The sequence below is a fragment of the Gadus morhua genome, chromosome 23 (genome assembly GCF_902167405.1).
Source record: "Gadus morhua chromosome 23, gadMor3.0, whole genome shotgun sequence".
NCBI lineage: Eukaryota > Metazoa > Chordata > Actinopteri > Gadiformes > Gadidae > Gadus > Gadus morhua.
This window is the reverse complement of record NC_044070.1, coordinates 16,950,876-16,971,103: the sequence shown is the minus strand read 5'-3', so window position 1 is coordinate 16,971,103 and position 20,228 is coordinate 16,950,876. Positions and strand designations below refer to the sequence as shown.

Here is a 20,228-nt window from a genome sequence, read left to right as displayed (position 1 = left end):
TTTGTCACACTATCTCTCTTCCTTTCTCTCTCTCGCTTTTTCTCTCTCTCTCTCTCTCTCTCTCTCTCTCGTTCTTTCTGTCTCGTTGTCTCTCTCTCTCGTTGTCTCTTTCTCTCATTGTCATGCTCTCTCTCTCTCTCTCTCTCTCTCTCTCTCTCTCTCTCTCTCTCTCTCTCTCTCTCTCGTCCCTCATTCACCTTACTTCTTCCACTCGTTTTATTTTGTACAGCCCTCTCCACGTCCTCTGGCCAAGTGGTGGATTGTGAGGTGTCAGGGGTATAAACAGTCGGTTGGGATTTCCTCTGCCTTCCCCTCTAATCCAACCACCTCAAATCGTTCATCCATCTCTCTCCTTCTCTCCCCTCCTTCCCACCTAGGTCGTGTGTGGGGGCCAGGGACCCTTACTGCGGCTGGGACCTGGTGCTGAAGAAGTGCACCACTCTGGAGCAGAGTGTTCGGATGAGCCAATGGGAGCAGAGCATCACCAAGTGCCCTGTGAGTAACGCTGAACACACCCCCGTCGACCTCGGCTTTTTGATGATTCCATTTTTTTTTCTCACACACAAACACTCAAACACACACACACACACAAACACACATACACAAAAAAGCATGACACACACTGACGCCTCCTCTTTTAAAAAAAAAATCCACCTAATATAGACAACCTTGAGCCAGAATCACTCGACTCTACCAGCACAAAATGTGCCCAGGAGAATTATCAAGGGTTCTTCTTCAATCATCCACCTCTGTCGGGCCTGTTGATGAACAAAACACCCTATTCCATTTACCCTCCCTCTCCCTCACTCTCTCTGGTGCCCACATTTTGTGCACAGCATTAGGCCAGAAAATAGCCTGTCAATTTCCACCCAAATGAAGCGACTCTTCTTTCAAGGTATCCTTCCTCAATGTCAGTCCCGGCACAAAGCGAGAGTGTGTGAAGTCTATCCCTCGCCCTTGTGGCAGTCGCACGTGCCTCATTTCAGCCCTCGGAGGTCATGGAGGTAGACGATACGTCGCGATAAGATGCACTTTATCAGTCCCGAGAAGGGAAACAAGAAGCCACCTCGTGCAATGATGACTTATGGACAGCATGAGAGGACCCCGAGAGGCAAACACAATCTAAAAGCAATAACAAAATATGCCAATGCCAAGCCCTGTCTCGAGGTCCCCTGCATACAATTCTCCTTATATATAATGAGCAAACGACAATCTGATCATAATCACTGTGCCCGGCACAGATATCAAGGTAGTCTGGATAGTTGTGATCTCAGCTTGCGGTTTGAATCAAACTCTCAAGCTGTAGCTTTTTATTGTAAGGGCTGAAATCGTTGCTAGGTGCCATTAGAAAAAACATTTTTTTTTCCAACCGCTTATTTTCCAAAACGTCAAAAGAAACTTTTCAAAATAAGCACGTTATTTGTGAGAGTTATTTTCCCTGGGAATGGCAACAAGATACATAATCATTGCAATGCGGAGTACTCACTGAGAAAAAACAGAATTGAACTCTACGCACGTTGGCCTTCAGTCTAAAGTTTCCCGAACAGTGCAACGCTAAGCCATAGAAATGAATGAATGGAAGTACGTGACCGGCCCTTCCTATCCCAATGAGCGCCTCTAATATTTGAACAGTCTGCTGAAGTCTGCTGTGGAAGCCCAGCGAATTTAGCTCCAGCCAGGAGCATGAATGAATATATATAATTATGTAATTATGTGAGTGTGTTTACTTCATTACTTGTTGACGCTGTGCACTGAGCTATGATCAAGCCCGTCCTGGAATGGAACGTTCTGTACATGCCTCCGTGGGGATGTGTGATTGTTATGCATGGGCGACCAACCTAATTTCCCCCACGGGGATAACTAAAGCGTATCGAATGGTATCGTATGTACAGTAGCACTTGATCCCAGGTGGGTTGCCAAGTCATGCTTGCTGACCGGGGGGATTACGCGGGGCGTGTGCCACTGTGTAATTCAGTATTCAGTATCAGCGTCAAGCCGAGCGCTGGAGTGGTTCCAAGGGGGCCGTGGCAACCCCCCTTTGTTGACGAGAGGGAAAGTTCACCGCACGGCTTTGACTCTCACACACAACATGAGAGGCAGTGGGAGGGAACGGGCAGTCACTCCCTGAGCTGCGGTCTCTCCGGGTCCAAAAGGCGCTCACAATGAGTATGAATTAAGTCGGGCGGTAAGCGCCGAACATTGCCGAGAGTTGCAGGAATAACGACAATAGAGGGGTTCCCGCCCCGCTCTAAACTGACGTTGACATATATTGTACAGCATGTACTTTTCTCTCGCGTGTGAATGCATAGTGTCTGTGATTACACACGCGGTGTAGAACCAATGTAGGAAAAAAGGTTTGTGTTATAAATAGATAAAGGTCAACTTGAAAAACAGAAGAGACAAAGAGATCCCCAGAATATATATACTGTCTGTAGATATTGTATATTATTATATATCATATCCCATGTACATTAGTATATGATATTATATATATATATATATATATATATATATATATGATATCTATGATTGCTTGTCATTGCTCAGAACGACCCTGTGTTTTAATGTACATTTGACAAATAAACACTTCATCACTGTGACTGTGACTTTGATATGTGAGTATAATCTATGAGTTTATACTTATACATATGATTGTTTCGGTCTCTTTGCTCTTGAACACAGTTTTATGAATTGCTCTTGCGTCAAACTTTTCCTCCTTTGTTGCGTGCGTGTTGGAGGTTGTTGGAGGCCGGTCGGAGGTGTTCACGTTAGACCACCCGCTGTGCTGCGTAGGCAGAGGCCCAGGTTGCTTCTCCCTCGTTGCCTTCAAACACACCATCTGCCACTGAAGAGAGCACAGGCTCCTCAAAACCACAAGACACAAGCACACTAGTTCAAAAAGTGAACTTCTTTAAAACACAACAATTCAAGCTGCGTTATCAAAATCCGGAAACGCAAAATACGTCCGTAATCTTGAATGTTTCTCGTCTATTTATTTCTCGTTCAGCGCCTGTTAGGCTGTCAGTTGTTGTTGTTATTTTGAGGCTGTGTTTGAAATTAGGTGTGATTTTAAGACCCCTCCCTGTCCCTGGAACAACAGGGCCTTTCCCCTGCCTCCCAAATTGATTTATCTCACTTGGAGTGCAAATACTGCCTTTCCATTCTTTGATTTCATGAAAATTACGACGTTCTTTGTCCCGCAAGTAATAGGAAATATGGTAATTCAAAAGACACAACGTTAGCCACCTCGATTGTAGAGGCTCATGGCTTTCGGCATTTTCGGCACGGATGCAAATGATTCTCTCTGCCGGAGTCGAGCACCGCCACCCAATTTATACCCACAGAGTTCAATTACCACCAATGATGATAGGCCGGACCTTATCTCCCACTCAGTGCCACAACCCACCATCATAATAGCCTCTATTTTTTTGCAGTGAAATCTTGAAGTTAGTATTTTTCAATTGTTCGGTACGAAGCCCATAGTGGTGTCAGGGCATCGCTTCTGATTCATCAGGCATGATATACTTCACACGTAACAACCTGCCTATTTCCCTATCTTAATGTTCAGTAGATAAGTTCTATCCATACGTGAGGGCTGTTATTTTCTCCCACTTTCCTCCTTTTTTCTTCTTTGCGTATTGTAAATTACCTTCCCTCCACACCTTTGACTAATCTCTCCGTCTCTATCCCTGAGTCTGTCTCTATTTCTGCTGTCAGTTTTGTGACTAATCCTTCGCTTTACAAGGCTTTCACCTCTCTCTTTCGCTGCGTCGGGGATATGTGCCGACGCTGTTTCCCGTGGCATCTAGTTGAGGCAAATCGATTTCCGCGTCACCCATCTGGCTTTGCTTCGCACCTCGGCTATCACAGTTTTGTTTGTGCAAGGATCATTTTGCGAGCGGTCCCTACGTGAACAAAGGCGGCTAACAAGCGTGTTGTGTTTTCTAAAGTGGCATGAGTAAGTTTCCGTGACCCTGTCCTCAACCTGTTCCCTCCCCCCCCCGACAGGTGCGTAACGTGACGGTGGACGGGGGGTACGGCGCCTGGGCGAGCTGGGCTGCCTGTAGTCATAACGACGGCGGCAGTGGGGGCGCCTGCCTGTGTCGGACGCGGGCGTGTGATAAGCCCGCCCCCCAGTGCGGCGGCCAGTCCTGTCAGGGTATCAGCGTGGAGGTCGCCAACTGTTCACGGTAACTGTCCGTCTGTCTGACGTCCTGCTGGCCTTCTGTCTGTTTATCCGTTACACCTATCTATCTGTCTGCCTGTCTGCATGCTATCTTTATGTCCGTCTTTCTGGCTGGCTGACTGTCGACATAATATCTTTATGTCAGTCTTTCTGTCTGTCTCTCTGTCTGACTGCTGGCCTTCTGTCTGTTTATCCGTTCATCTATCTATCCCCTGCCTGTCTACATGCAATCTTAATGTCAGTCTTTCTGTCTGTCTGAGTGTCTACCTGTTAGCTTTCTTTCTTTTTGTCTGTCTGTCGGTCTGTCTAAAGCCTCTTCCACACATTGTTCCCGTTAAATTACTGGGATAACCTTTCAGGCACTGATTGTGGGTTTCCTTATTCACACATGCAGCTATGCTATGGAACATATCCGTTCCCTGTAGCACCATTTCACACATGGCATAGCAATGCCAATTAGTTTGCTCGCTACATTTGAAAGCGTATTAAATCAGACGGACATAAAGCCTTTATGGCTCTCCCGGCTATGTGACTGCTTTCATTCATAACGCAGCCCAACGTGTAAGTGATCTGGGAATGTGGCTAGGTCTTGAGCAGGTGGATTGATGGTGCACATTTTCTGGGATATATTGATCCCTGGTGCCATTCACACGTGAACCCAGGCCGGACATTTTCTGGAACATTGCATGGAAAGTCTACATGAGTGAAAGGGGCTTTACTATCTGTGTCTTTTTTTCCTTCCGTTTGTCTGTTATCTATTCACTGTGTATATCTCTGTCTTCCCCTCTATCCATTAATCTCCCTGTCTATCTACCTATCGACCTGTTAGCTTTATGTCTGTGTGGTTGTCTTTCTGTCTTTTTAATCATCTATCTACTGTACATATCACCTATGTATCTGTGTAGCTATCTACTGTATCTATCTCTATGTCTATTTTTCTCTCCGGTAGGCTGATAATTTTTTATGTTCTATGTATACATGCCTGTGTGTGTGTGTGTGTGTGTGTGTGTGTGTGTGTGTGTGTGTGTGTGTGTGTGTGTGTGTGTGTGTGTGTGTGTGTGTGTGTGTGTGTGTGTGTGTGTGTGTGTGTGTGCGCATGCCTGTGCGTGTGTGTGTGTGTGCATGCCTGTGTGTGTGTGTGTGTGTGTGTGTGTGGACCCCAGGAACGGCGCGTGGACCCCCTGGACCCTGTGGTCCCCCTGCAGCACCAGCTGTGGCATCGGCTTCCAGGTCCGCCAGCGCTCCTGCAGCAACCCCACGCCCCGCCACGGGGGCCGTGTGTGTGTGGGCCAGAACCGGGAGGAGCGGTATGATACACACGCACGCACGCACACACACACACACATGTGCACATACATGTGCACACACATGTGCACACCCATAAGCACAGACATACACATTCACATAAACACACACTCACACACTTATGTAGCCTCACAAACACTTGCACAGACAAACACACATACATACACACACACACACCCACACACACATAAACACACACAGTCATGCAGGCACATACACCAATCTATATATGCTGTGTATCCTGTATGTCGGCGAGATCACATCAAATCATTTATGTGGCTGCGTACCATTTCAAATCATCAAAACCATCACAAACAGTTGTAAAAGTCTACTCCTTGGTTATGCCTTTTTATGCCAACGTTTTACCCCTACTTTCTAATTTTCTTGCTTTCAAACACACACAGCCAGTCAGCATGCTGAAGCATTCCAGTTGAAGTGAGGAAGAACGATCCCCTGATAAGAAAACACAAAACGATACGGCCCTCTCTCCCTCCCCTTGTTTCAATCACATGTAGGGAAGAAGGGAAAGGACTGAGCACTGGCTAATCTCGCTGGGTAGTGATGCTGCGTAACGGATGGATGGTAAATGGCCGGGGCTAATTGTGGACCCCGCTACCTCTATCTTCCTTCATACTCCTCCCGTTGTCTCGCTGATGTGTTTTCCTCCCGCCACCTGTGGTCCTTTGCAAATAATTCATACAGTAGGAGATAGATGGATGGCGGGAGCTGGAAATTGTTACCAGTTGTCACCATAGCAACAAAATGAGGCAGCGGCGGGGAGCAGGAGTGATGAGATGAGGCCGCCAAAGGCCGAACCCTCCATTACATCCTTCTACCCCAGATAGTCAGACGCTTTGTTTTCGCCTCTCGCGGTGCCCTTTTATTTCTCTCTCTTTTTCTTTGTCTGTCTGTCTGTCTGTCTGTCTGTCTGTCTCTGTCTCTGTCTCTGTCTCTGTCTCTGTCTCTGTCTCTCTCTCTCTCTCTCTCTCTCTCTCTCTCTCTCTCTCTCTCTCTCTCTCTCTCCCCCTCCCTCCTGACACTGACACAGTGGAGAGGCATGGGCCAGCAGGCATATTGTGAACATGAGAGATGAATGACTCAGTCCAATGCATCACATGTGGAGAATATGACGAGAAAATAACTCAATATATTGAAAGCAAAACACAGGTAAGCCCTAGTGTATCCATATTTTGACAGAATACATTTATTACCATTTTCTTTGGGGAGCAAAAGTTTGGTTTCAAGAGAAAGCCATACCACATTTGGTATTTTGCATATGTCTCAAAGCAACAGAGAGAGAGAGAGGGAGAATGGGAGAGCAAGAGAGGGAGTGAGCGGCCATGGAAAGGCTACCACGACAAACACAGATATATGCGTGTATGTGGGGTGAACACCTTCACACACTCAAGGATATACACACACACATCCCATGCTGTGTGTAGAATCTAACAATGCAGCATAAATAATTCAACCAAAACTAACTTTCTTAAAAGCCTCCTGTGAATGAATACCCAATTGTTTTTCTGCAGTTTGTAGAGCAAAGTGCTAATGAGCTCAGTTGGGCCATGCTAAGCAAGGCTCCAGGCTAAATTTGGCTGCTAAACGCTTGTGTTTACGGACCTTCTGTTCCTCCCTCCAGCAGGCCGATACGATATTCCCTGCTAACTCAGCCTATAGCCAGTGATTAGTAACATTTTTAATCTGGAAACTTCGTTAATACGTTTTTTTTCTGGGGGTTAGAAGAAGAAAACGATGACGGATTATCCCGTCTTTATACGGCTAAAGTTACGACTTTGTACTTGGCCAAATGTACTCAGACCTTGAAATCAGGCACCTGTCAAATGTTTTAACAGCTTGTCAACGCTTGGTTATTATTATCTACCCACCCTTTCCCCTTCCACTTTACCCACACACACATATTAAATACATGCCTTCGGGTTCAGGCATTCATCTTCTGCGTCTCTCAATACTGGGAGCAGATACACTCTCACCACGGGACCACCAGTGTGAAACACTGACATTGATAAACCCTGTAGTTACAAGCTTGGGGCTTTCATTGAAACTGTGTGTGTTCAGTTGAGCTCTCCGCAGCCTTCTGTATCCTCAGCACACAGAAATCCATTCTTTGATCGGCTCTGATCATTGGCAGAATATTCCCCGGAAAACAAGACAAAAGAAACATCCTGCCTTGAGGTGTCCCCCCGCTTACAATGTGAAATCCTTCAGAAAACAACGTGAGCATTTTCCCTTATAAAATAAGCGGGCTTTGCATGAGCCATAGCACAACAACAAAATGGCAGTAAAATGGCAGTTTTACTAGTCAGACGTAAAAAGAGTGAGCGCGTGCCTCTAATAGGGCCCAGCCACTTGGTTTTGTTATTGCGGAGAGCGACGACAGAGTAATTAAGCGTTTTAGGTGCCGCTGTTACGCTGTCTCGTAAAGGACGGCATTAGGAGTGATGCATGCATCCACGTTCTCCCATGGGCCGCGTGCACCACGGAGCTACAGGAAATACATACCTCACACACGTTCATTATAGCCTGGCGTGGTAGCCTGAGCATCACTTCTCGTTTTTTTAACGCCGGCTCTTTCATTATTTTTACCCCGCTTGTTTAGACACATGCTGCCGACTCGCTCTTCGGAGCGCGATACGTACAATTATTTTTGGTGGCTTGTTCGTTTTTTGGGGGGGGGGGTGGTTTTGGGGCTCTTTGTCGTGTTTTGTTTTACAGGGTGCCATTTATCAGAGCTTGATAGGCACGTAAAAGAGATGTGTCTGTCTGGTCTGTTAAAGTTTATTCGGGGGAGTTTTACAGGGTTGTTCCACACCAGTCGCCTATCCTGTGGTGTGGCCTCTTTGCTGGAGCTATTTCAGGGTTGCTGTCGACGGGACTGTAAGTATGGTGACGCCTCCGGTGCTCATCATACATCATCTCAGCTGTCCTGCCAAAGATGTGATTAACCGTACAGCCAGCCAGGATGGCTGCCATTTTGCTACGTAGCAGGTGTCCGGTCAATTAAGCAGAGTGACGTCCTACAAAAATCCCGACGTTGACAAAAAAGAAACACAAAACTAGAGTTCCCTAAAAGAAGGCACAGGCACACACCTCACACTCATTCTGAATGATCCTTTTTTTAATCTTGTTCTTTCCCTTCGCAGGTACTGCAACGAACACCTGCCATGCCCGGCACACGTCTATTGGTCTGCGTGGTCGGCATGGGAACGGTGCACGGTGCCGTGCGGAGGAGGCATCCAATCGCGACGCAGGACCTGCGAGAACGGAAACGAGTGTCCCGGGTGTAGCCAGGTATGTCAGACCCGTTTCTTATGATAAGAAGAGCTGGGCCCATTCGCTTGTCCATCCATCACTTTCGCTCTCCTTCTCGCTCTCTCTCTCTCTCTCTCTCTCTGTGTCGGTGTCGCTCTCCCTCTCCCTCTCCCTCTCCCTCTCCCTCTCCCTCTCTCTATCTCTCTGTCTGTCTGTCGGGGTCACTCTCTCTTTCTCTGCCTCGCCTTTTCGTCGGCTCGCATATTGTAGTAGTAGTTAAAATTTAAACATTGAGGGTGGATAAGAAACATGCTCAATTCACCGAAATGGTGCCTCTGTATATTTATAAAGCGACAGTGCTTTCGTTTGTTGTAGCGCATTAACCAGACTGCTCTATTACACCACACACACACACGCACACAGTAATCACTCCATACATGACTACAGGCTTATCGTCTGCAATAATTCCTGCACCAGAGCAAAATGATGCAAGCGGTCTTTGTGCCCTCCTTGTTGGCAGAATCCACCATGCTGTTTGAAAGCGCGTCGCTTTATCCACAGTCCTCTTTAGGAAAGCGAGGGAAGGAACTTAATGATATTTTACCAATCCCTTCTTAGAAATGGGGTTTAATAATGATACCGGGATCCCAGTCGGGGATGCGTTCAGTCTTCTTGGTTTTTGTGTATGTGTGTGTGTGTTTTTGTGCGGGTATTTTCAAATAGACCTTTGAAAAATCCAAAATACATCCTTTGTCCCATTTTCTGTTTGTGTGTGTTTGGAGTGTCTGTTGGTGTGAACGTGGGCTTTTCTGTCTGTCCTGGTTTATTTTTCTGAAATGTGAAAATTACATTTCAGAAGATGATTGGCTGTGACACATTTGGGCCGACAAACACTCAAGTGAAAAGGCGACGGCTAGTCGCTAGTCGGTAGCAGTTTAACACTGTGACATTAACACAGAATAAGGATCCATACAGACACACACATAACATACACTCGCATAACAAGCATCCCTAGAATCCGACAGCATTTCCTACGCAATCCAACACCCGGAAACTATTCCCAGAGGGATGTCAGTACCAAGAGTATTGGACAGCTGCAGAGAAACCCACTGCCTCCAGAATGAGAGGGTGCGGGAATGTTCCAGATATTTATATATGTTTTAAGACCAAATATATATTTTTAGCAGTACGAACATTGATGGGGAAAACTTTCCCGGAAGGAGTCACACTGCGGGAAGTGTCAAGTTAGACAGAGCTTTGCTGAGTCAATGAAAAATGTGAAAGGTCAGAACCTCTCTGTCTTTTGGGTTCCCCCTCCCTCCCAAACACCCCGTATCCTCTTCTTTCCCCTACATAACGATACCGATAGCATTAGCATGTAGCATTGCATTTCCTCCTGATGCTCTTTCACAGTGAACCTCACACATTTAATTTGTGTTTTATTATTTGGATCTGCAGACTCCACTGATGCAATTATACAAGCTGACCCCCCGTAAAGTTGAGAACAAATGTTAATATTATAATAAGATTGCTAATGATAATGGCGACAATAGCAGCCTTTCCCTGGTGCGTCTGAAGCTGGTAGGTTGTCGAGCTCAACTCTTAACTGCTTGATCAAAATGATATCATTGTTTACCTTGTTAGTTTGGTGAACACACACAAACACACACCCACACACATATACACACACACACACTTATTGGCTGTCCGCACAACCACACACAAAGAAAAAGTAGAAAAAGTATTTGATGTGACATCTGTCTGTGCTCACTCTTCCCAGAGATGCCCACATATTCAATTATAACAAACGTGTGCACATGGCACATACACAGACAAGCACACGAACACACAAACACATACACACGCTTGCAAGCACTCTATAGCACAGCTACCTATACCTCAGTTTACCACAGAGCTTGTCTAGCATGGAGAGCAAGATAGTGTGTGTGTATGTGTGGGTGTGTGCGTGTGTTTGTTTTGTAGCAGGATTGTTTGTGATTGTTTGTGGGTGTGTGCATATGCTTGTTCTTTATGTGCGTATCTCTATCTTTGTCATGTTTGATGTTGCTGTGACCCCCCGAGGTTTCGCCAGATATCATTTGACAGCAGAGCAACCGAAGGCTGTCTCGCATCCATGAAGACAATTTCAATTATCTCCAAAATCCCTCAAAGGCTCCTTCTCGCTGATGACATTGTCCTCGTCGACTCCACTGAAATGCGCCCTGTTCAAGAAAATGCCAAATTGAATTAAACACACAGTCAAGGAAAAAATCTCCTTTCTTTCCTTCGGTGAATGCCTATTCATCCCACTTAAACACCGTTCCACTGAGACTGAAAAGCACAAGGTCAGTGAAAGAATAGCCTGCTCAGGGACTAGCGGCTTGTCCTACGTGCACTTATTCAGCACTGTCACCGGAGCTCAGGGCCTGAGGGCACGCTTCTTGCGCACTGTTCTGAGCAGCGAGCAACATGAGCTCTACGGCAGCACACACAGACCCATGCCCTTCGAGTACCGCCGCCCCGGTGTTCACGTTAGTGAATGAGATTCAGACGCACGCTCGGTTCATCTCTGAGATCAGAACTTTGTCATCGCTCCCTCGTGAATAAGATTGTGATCAATCATGAAAATAGAAGTGGTCATCGTAACCGATTATATATTAGGTTGAGTTCGATTTATTTAGCTGACGCTTTTCAACAAAGTGACTTACATCAATGGAGGTAAAAATCTAAAGTGCAAGAACCATGGGAGAACATCAAATAAGAAAAAAACTAAAACCATATCAAATAAAATACTCAAACACATCAGCACGATCGAGTGTGGCAGCGGTTTTAATTATTTGAACAATTGTGACCCAGTTTGGTGTGATAAATGTATTATGTGCCTGGGAAATAGACAGTGAAATAGATTAATAGAGACGTGAATCTGAAATAACCATTTTTACATTGACAACTTGTACCCAATCATGTAAAATGAGTCTTCGACTGTTTTCTGAATAAGAAATTTGGGGCCACCTTGGCTTTAAAGTCAGCACTGTGTTTTTGAAAGCGGAGTTTTTCTTTTGTTTGGCGAAACAAATCGCTATGGCAGAGAGGCCTGTCAATCAACACGAACATATTCCCAAACACAGACACGCTTACATATCCTTGCATATCTTACAAGTTAATAACTGGTTAGGAGAAAGCAGAGAGCACGATTTTGAAATTAAATAACCCCAAAAACTCCCCTCCCTCTCTGCTCGTTCCGTTCCCAAGTTTCTCTGCCGCTGAGAAGTGTTGTATTTCACACACCTGTGATGGACAGACAAGAAGGAGTCTGCAGAAGAGAAGCCATAAAAAAACATGCCAGTTGAAAGTCCTGCCCTGCCCATGACCAAGGCAAGGGCACTACATCTGTGGCAGCACTGCTCCTAGCCTCTAGCTATGATGGCTTTAGAGCAGAGGAGGAACCACCCCATGGGATCAATAAGTATATCAAATCTATATGATCTTTTTCTGGCTGGACAGGTCTTGAATCGATATTTTGTTACAAAGAGGCAGGCGCAGTCAACTCCAAACAGATCATCTCACAGCGTTTTTCAATCACTAATTGCTGACGGGTTGGTATGCCATATCTAGCTAATGAGACTCAAGTTATAGATCATCTCTACAGCACTTTTTGATGTCGATGTTGAATCCTACATTTGATTCAGCAGTAATGGCCACCGTTCTCGCCCTGTCACGGGGCATTGCCATCGTGCTTATAAATGTGGCTAATTATAACAACCTGTTTTCTCTGCTCGTTTATAAGTAGAACCATCTTCTGCCTGAATGAGCAGGAGCCATATGCCACAGACTCGGTCCCAGACTGATAGTTTTGTCGTCCGACCTGGGATTGGTGTGGAACGGACCAGCTTCGACAAGCAAAGGGAGAAATGGTTCCGTTTTATTGGGGTGGGACATTTCAGCGCTCTACATATTTAACTCCGGGGACGATGATGTATGTCATTGGAAAAACTTTGGGGAAGATGAATTGTGTTATTGGAAAAGGTAATTTCTTCTATGAGCGCGGTGATGCAGTGCCTCTCTCTCGCGGCGTCCAGGTCCCCATGCATCAAGTCTGTCTGAACAAATAGAGCAATGAGACGATAATGTTCATGTCACACTGAATTGGCCTGAAATGAGTATTTATCTTCCTTGAGCATATGGGCAGAGCATTGTTCTGCCTAGGCGGTGGGACCGGTGTAGTATCAGACAGGTAGGACGGGTTTACAGAGAACAAAGGAAGAGGAACGGAGCGGGGAAAGATTGAATAATGGATGCAAAGGAAGTATGGAATGATGGATGGAAAGGAAGGAAGGAAAGAGGGAAAGAAAGATGAGAGGATGGAAAGACGGAAGGGAAGAAAGAAAAAGAGTGGAAATAAAGAGAAATACAATTTGTAGCAAGGAAAAATGGATAGAGGAAGGAAGGAATAAAATAGGGAAAGAAAGATGGAAGGAAAGTAAGAAAGCAAGGAAGAAAGAGGTGAAAGTCAGTAAAAAAAAAAAATGATTTGTAGCATTATTCTACCCCTAACACAGGGATCATCTCTTTCACAGCTCATGGATCAAAAATAGCATTGTAGCATTGTGGAGCATCATGTCTTCACGAAGAAAGTTAACTGTGCGGGGTAGACGGTGGCAGAGATGTACAGCAGCCACTTAACGGCACTCAGCACAGTTGTGTGTCCCCACTCAGAGATCCACCGTGTGGGAGGCCTGTGAAAATGAGAGCTAAGTAACCAATAGACTGACATTGTCATTGAGTGTGTGCGTGTTGAGTGTGTCTGTTTGTGTGTGTGTGTGTGTGTGTGTGTGTGTGTGTGTGTGTGTGTGTGTGTGTGTGTGTGTGTGTGTGTGTGTGTGTGTGTGTGTGTCTTTGAGTGTGTCTCTCTGTGTGTTGAGTGTGTTTGTATGGGTGTGTTTGTGTGTGTGTGTGTGTGTGTGTGTGTGTGTGTGTGTGTGTGTGTGTGTGTGTGTGTGTGTGTCTGTGTGTGCGCGCTCCATTATGGGTCCAGAGTAGGATAGAAGAAAAAGACACAGCATGAGGCCAAAAAAATAATTCGAAATGAAAAAGAATGATGGAAGGGGACAGAGATGGAGAGAGTGGCAGAGACATTGGAAGAGAGTGAATGGAGAGATTCCGAGGGTTTGACAAAGTGTGTTTTGGTCGACACACAGTGCTAATTGAACTGATTTGTAATGGGAGCATTGGGCTGCATTAGGCCTTCGGCTGACTCAAGCGCCATAGATGGAGATGTTGTTGCTTGCACACACTCGTATACACACACACACACACACACACACACACACACACACACACACACACACACACACACACACACAGTGAATTGACATGCCCATTACATTACCGTTGCCAGATAAACTCATTATGAACTATGGAAGCACACGTGGCCGCACTCACACCAAAAGCCCACACATAAACACACCGCTCTCACTGTATCATTAAAGGCCTTTTCTGAGTGTAACGATAATCCAAGGCATTTCTCACCACCCACAGATGGTCAGGCTCATAGCGCACGTAGACACAGACACACACACACACACACACAGACAGACGCACAAACACAGAGCACCAAATCCCTGAACAATCTCATACACACCTGCGCACATTTACACAACACTCAAAAAAGCCATGTAAACTCCCTCAGCCACACACACAGACACACGTAGACATAGACACACACAAACACAGACACGCACATTTACCTATTTAATACCAACAGTGCAGAAACGAATGGTAGACTCTACGAGATGAAGGCATACACACACACACACACACACACACACACACACACACACACACACACACACACACACACACACACACACACACACACACACACACACACACACACACACATAGGCGAAGCTTGATGTCCACATGTCCTCAGTGGAACAGAACAAAGTGAGCCTTACATCTTGACAGCTCTCTAACAAACTGCCACGCTACGCTCCCCCCGCTCTGTCTTTCTCCTGCTTTCTGTCTTTATGTCTCTGTCTCTCTCTCTCTCTGTCTCTCTCTCTCTCTGTCTCTCTCTCTCTCTCTCTCTCTCTCTCTCTCTCTCTCTCTCTCTCTCTCTCTCTCTCTCTCTCTCTCTCTCTCTCTCTCTCTCTCTCTCTCTCTCTCTCTCTCTCTCTCTCTCTCTGTCTCTCTCTCTACCCCTCTCTCTGTCTCTCTCTACCTCTCTGAACATGTTCACTTCAGCTTGTGACACCTAGAAAAGTAAACCGTCTGGACAGGGAAGAACAAAGAGACACTTGAGATGCGCATCTGCATCACTTCATACAAGCACACAGGCACACATATACATGCACACGCACGCACACAGACAGACAGACAGACAGACAGAGAGACACTTGCTCATACAATCACCCACACGAACACATAGATAGTATGGTAGATAATGCCTAATCATCCACATGAGGCATGTCCTTATGCAAAACACACACATACGCACGCACGCACCCACGTACGAACGTACACAGCAACACACACACACACACACACACACACACACACACACACACACACACACACACACACACACACACACACACACACACAGCAACAGGCACACACAGCAACAGGCACACACACACATAGGAACACCCTGGAGGTAACACACTAGCTTATAGAGATCTCACCGGCACTCAAACCTCGTTTGAAAGCTGTGAAGAGACCTCCGAGCGCGCTCTGAGCGAGGGACCCATTACCACCTTAGCCGTCTGTTGGGAGGGTGGGGCGGTTTGTGTGTGTGTGTGGGAGAGTGTGGGGGGGGGGGGGGGTACCTGTTAGCGAGCCCACTGCTCCAGAGGGTCGTCACGGTGACTCGGGGGGGGGGGGGGGGGGGGTAGCGTTGGAGTGTGTGTGTGTGTGTGGGGGGGGGGGTGTTTCGGCCGTGTAATTGAATGTTCCACGCGTCCGTTCGCCCCCATTATGCCGCCCGCACGTTCTCCCTCTCGCCCTGTTTTCGCCCCAAATGGAGACGCATAGCTCCAGCTGTCATCTGGAGGAGGGGAGTGGGAGCAGTGATTCAAGTGTGTGTGTGTGTGTGTGTGTGTGTGTGTGTGCGTGTGTGTTTGTGTCTGTGTGTGTGTGTGTGTGTGTTTGTGCGTGTGTTTGTGTGAGTTTTTATCTGTGTGTGTGTTTGTATCTGTGTGTGTTTGCGTGTGTTTGTGTGTTCGTATCTGTGTGTGTGTGTTTGTATCGGTGTGCGTGTGTTTGTACGTGTGTGTGTGTGTGTGTGTGTGTGTGTGTGTGTGTGTGTGTGTTTTTATCGATGTGCGTGTGTTTGTACGTGTGTGTGTGTGTGTGTGTGTGTGTGTATGTGTGTGTGTTTTAGTTTTCTGCCTCCTTCTCGTCCCGCTAACTACCTGCTCTCCCTTACGCCGGCCCACGGCAGAGAGCCGAAATGAGACGAGAACGAAGCCCTCTCTCCAGGGAAGGGCGCCCCGCCCGTCCTCCATGCTTCAGATGGGTCAATCAATAGTTATTGTCAGGCCCGGGCCACGTCTCCAGGGCACAGAGGGCCACCATTCATACCCGCCGCTCAATAAAGGACAGGTTCTCCGCCACGGCGGCGCAAAACTCATTTCTATGGATATTATCTCCTTCTTTATTATTTTCTTTAGCCCCGGTGCGTACGTGTGTGAGGTGTGTGTCATGAGGTGTGTGTGTGTGTGTGTGTGTGTGTGCGTGTCTGCGCATCAGCTGGGGATTTGTCTCAATTCGGGTTTAGAGGGGCTGCTGTATTGATGTTTATTCCACCTCCCTCTGTGAATATCTGATGCATTATTCAAAAGTGGGAAAAAGAAGCGGCATCTCTCGCTGCCAGGGGTGTCTGTGGCACGCGGACGTTTTTAAAAGAGGCTGCTCTTTTTTTTTCCGCCATGAAAGACAATAAACCTCGTCTCCTCACTCGCCGGTCATACCTAAGTTTTATTGGATTTTCTTTTATATGTATGATGAAATATAAATGACGGGTATATGTATATATATATATATATATACGGAGCTCGGAGGAGATGGGCAAAGGGAGACGGTGAATGAAGTGTGTCCTCTTCAGACAAGGGCAAGCCAAGAGCTTCTTCTGAAGAGTGCTGGGGCACCTTTGTAAAGTACACGGGTGCATGGTTGGTCGATTGGTGGGGGGGGCGGGGGCGGGGGGGGGGGGGGGGGTCCTCCTCCTCCTCTTCCTCCTCCTCCTAATCACTTATACACCAATCACCTTGCTGCGGAGCGGGGGTTTCAGCAGGCGGGCCTCGGCTCGGCCATCAGAGACCGTGAGTGAGGTTGAGCTTTAAACACAGTAATTATCTCCGCTAATCCTCCCCGGGTGATGCTCACGCGTGTTTTGTGTGTGTGTGTGTGTGTGTGTGTGTGTGTGTGTGTGTGTGTGTGTGTGTGTGTGTGTGTGTGTGTGTGTGTGTGTGTGTGTGTGTGTGTGTGTGGGCGGCTTGTGTGTTTGTGGTGGGGCGGGGGGGGGGGGGGGGAGACACTTAGCGAGCCTTATTAAATATGCAATGTGTTTTGGCCACCGTCATTGACTCAAACACACAACAACATCCACCAATCACTTCCTGTTTAGCGCCTCGCCTCCACCCCTAGACCCCCAGCCCCCCCCCCCCGCCCCCCCAGGCTCTTTTTCCCCACCCTGGGGGATTGAGCGGCCTCAGTCTTTTTCCCCTCCTGCCTATCTTCATTGATAATGACGGCGTGCGTTCGACCCCCCCGCTGCTTGATGATGTTAAATATTAATGCGCGCCGATGATTAGAGAGACGGCCCAAGTGAGGCGGAACGCGCCGGTGGAGATGACACCCTCATTCATCACGGGCCGCGAGGCAATCTGAATCCTCCCAGTGTTTCTAACCCCGCCACCCCACCGGGGGGGGGGGGGGGGGGGGACATAGGGGAGTTAGAGAGAGAGGGGGAGAGAGAGAGGGAGAGAGAGAGAGGGGGAGAGAGAGAGAGAGAGAGAGAGAGAGAAGGCAGTTGTAGAGAGAGCGGGAGAGTGGGAGAGAGAGAGAGCGACAAGGCGGAGTTGGGGAGAGAGAGAGAGATGGAGATGGAGAGTGAGAGGAGAGTTAGAAAGAGAACGAGAGACAGAGGGAGAGACAAGGGTGAGTTAGAGAAAAAGGGAGAGGGTGAGCATGACAAGGGGGAGTTAGAGAGGGAGAGAGAGAGAGGGAGAGAGACAAGTGGGTGTAAGAGAGAGAGAGAGAGAGAGAGACGATGAGGGAGGGACATGGGAGAGTTAGACAGATAAAGAGAGAGAGACAAGGGGGAACGAGACTAGAGTTAGAGGGAGAGACACACACACAAGAGGGAGTTGGAAAGACGGAGATAAAAGAAGTGAGAGGAGAGAGGAAGATGCTGACGAGAAGAGAAGGAAGCGGGGAGTGGCGGGCGATGCAGAGACAGATGGGCAGAGGCTGAAAGAGGTGACACAGAGGGAAAAGTACGACGGAAAGCATCGGATGAAAGAAAAAAAACTAGATTTTACACACCGATAGTCAGAAAATACCAACCAGACTGCGAGGGGGGAATTGTGGAAAGTGAGGAAGAAGAGGAACTATAATGTCAGAGACTCCCTCTCTTGCCAGCCTGTCCCTAACGACAGGCTGATGGATGCGGCAACGAAACTCTTATCTTTACTTTGTCAAGGTCTGACAGTCACTTGTGGCTCATGCAGCATAAACAAACAAGTGATGAGGAGGGAGTGGAAGCTGTCTCCCCCCCCCCCCCCCCCCCCCGGACCCCAACCGCCCTGTCTGTCACACACACACACACGCACGCACACGCACACGCGCACACCCAACCCGTCGCTGGAGGCTCCATTACTTTTATGTATTTTTTCAGCCAGGCTTATAGAAGCGTGTGATGGGGACCCCCACCTCCCCCAATAGCCCACCCATTATGGTAAGGAGTCTTTTAGTGTGTCATTAAGTTCACTCATACCACTGGAAGCGGCGGCCTGTGTTTCAGCTCCGTGGGTAACAGTGTTAGTGCGTGGGCTAGGGAAGGAAATAGGTGTGTTTTGAGAGCAGTCTAGTATAAACAGTAGGCAGTAGCCCGTCGTGGCGTTACTCAATGTCCTTACATAACGCCTTCATTTTATCCCGATAGATTAGAGCTTATGCAAGAAGTTTTTCCCGAACCGTACCTGCTTTTATCCACCTCCTCCGCAACTTCCTTCTCTCTCCCTTTCTTATTCCCCTCCCTCCGCCGCTCCCGATCGCCTCCCCCCCCCCCCCATCCCACCCCCTCGTCCCCCCAGCCCAACAGTGGCTTGTAAATTAAACTTGATCAATGACCTTTTCTGCCTGGCTTGTTTTGCACCATCGTCATGTTCAGCAAGTGGCCTAATGGGATTGTATCCGGTGTGTGTGTGTGTGTGTGTGTGTGTGTGTGTGTGTGTGTGTGTGTGTGTGTGTGTGTGTGTGTGTGTGTGTGTGTGTGTGTGTGTGTGTGTGTGTGCGTGTGTGTGTGTGTGCGTGTGTGTGTGCGTGTTTGTGTGTGGTTCTGTTTTTGTGTGTGTGTGTGTCTGTGTGTGTGCGCGCGTGTGTGTGCGTGTGTGTGTGTTTAACTGCAGAGTGGATTATGACAAGGCGTGGCAGTGGGAGAGAGAGAGAGAGAGAGAGGGAATATAAACTGGTATGTGACAACCACTCAAGGGAACGCAAGGCAGACATGACCAGAATCCTGAGAGAGACCCAGTGGGTGGAGGGCTGGGGTGGGGGGGACTCTAAATGCAACGTATATTCGCTGCTTAGAATTTCAATGGAGCCAGCGTCTCATTTATTTATTAGGGTTGTGGAATAGGGCCCAGACAGCGTCTGCCTTGCACTGTCTGCCGTAATTACAACCCCAACAATTCGCAATTACTCCCGTTGTACACACGCTTCAAATCTGACTCGGGGAGGATTACTCTCCGAATAAGGGCACCCAACGGCCTCTATTTGAAAGGAAAGAGATATATATACATATACACATAGATACACATAGATACTCACTCACTCGGTCACTCACTTTCTCTCTCACACACACAGACACTCACCCCTTTCACTACTCACTCACTTGCTCACTCACGCACACACACAGACATAGACAGACACAGACAGACACAACCACTCACTTACGCACTCACTCACTCCCACTCCTCCACTCACAGAAAGACTCAACCACTTTCTCGCTCACTCACAATCTCACTCAGTCACCTACACAAACACACACACAAACACTCACAGAGACACACACACACAAAGACACAACCACTTGCTCACTCACGCACTCACAACCTCACTCACACACACACACACACATACACACACACACACACACGCTCACTTACTCTCGCACACACTCACTCACTCACACTCCCACTCGCTCACCCACCCACCCACACTCAAACCCTGACCCCTTCCC

At 47.5% G+C, this 20,228-nt stretch overlaps 1 protein-coding gene across 3 annotated transcripts in view; it reads left to right on the top strand.

Annotated features, from left to right (window-relative positions):
* Nucleotides 1-20,228, top strand: part of sema5a (sema domain, seven thrombospondin repeats (type 1 and type 1-like), transmembrane domain (TM) and short cytoplasmic domain, (semaphorin) 5A) — a 125,772-nt gene that overhangs the window by 82,801 nt on the left and 22,743 nt on the right. For all 3 annotated transcript variants that reach the window (XM_030349523.1, XM_030349525.1, XM_030349524.1), the window contains exons 12-15: nucleotides 378-495; nucleotides 4,009-4,190; nucleotides 5,350-5,493; nucleotides 8,653-8,800. In XM_030349523.1, coding sequence (XP_030205383.1) covers nucleotides 378-495; nucleotides 4,009-4,190; nucleotides 5,350-5,493; nucleotides 8,653-8,800 — 592 coding nt within the window. The remainder of the gene's footprint in view (nucleotides 1-377; nucleotides 496-4,008; nucleotides 4,191-5,349; nucleotides 5,494-8,652; nucleotides 8,801-20,228) is intronic.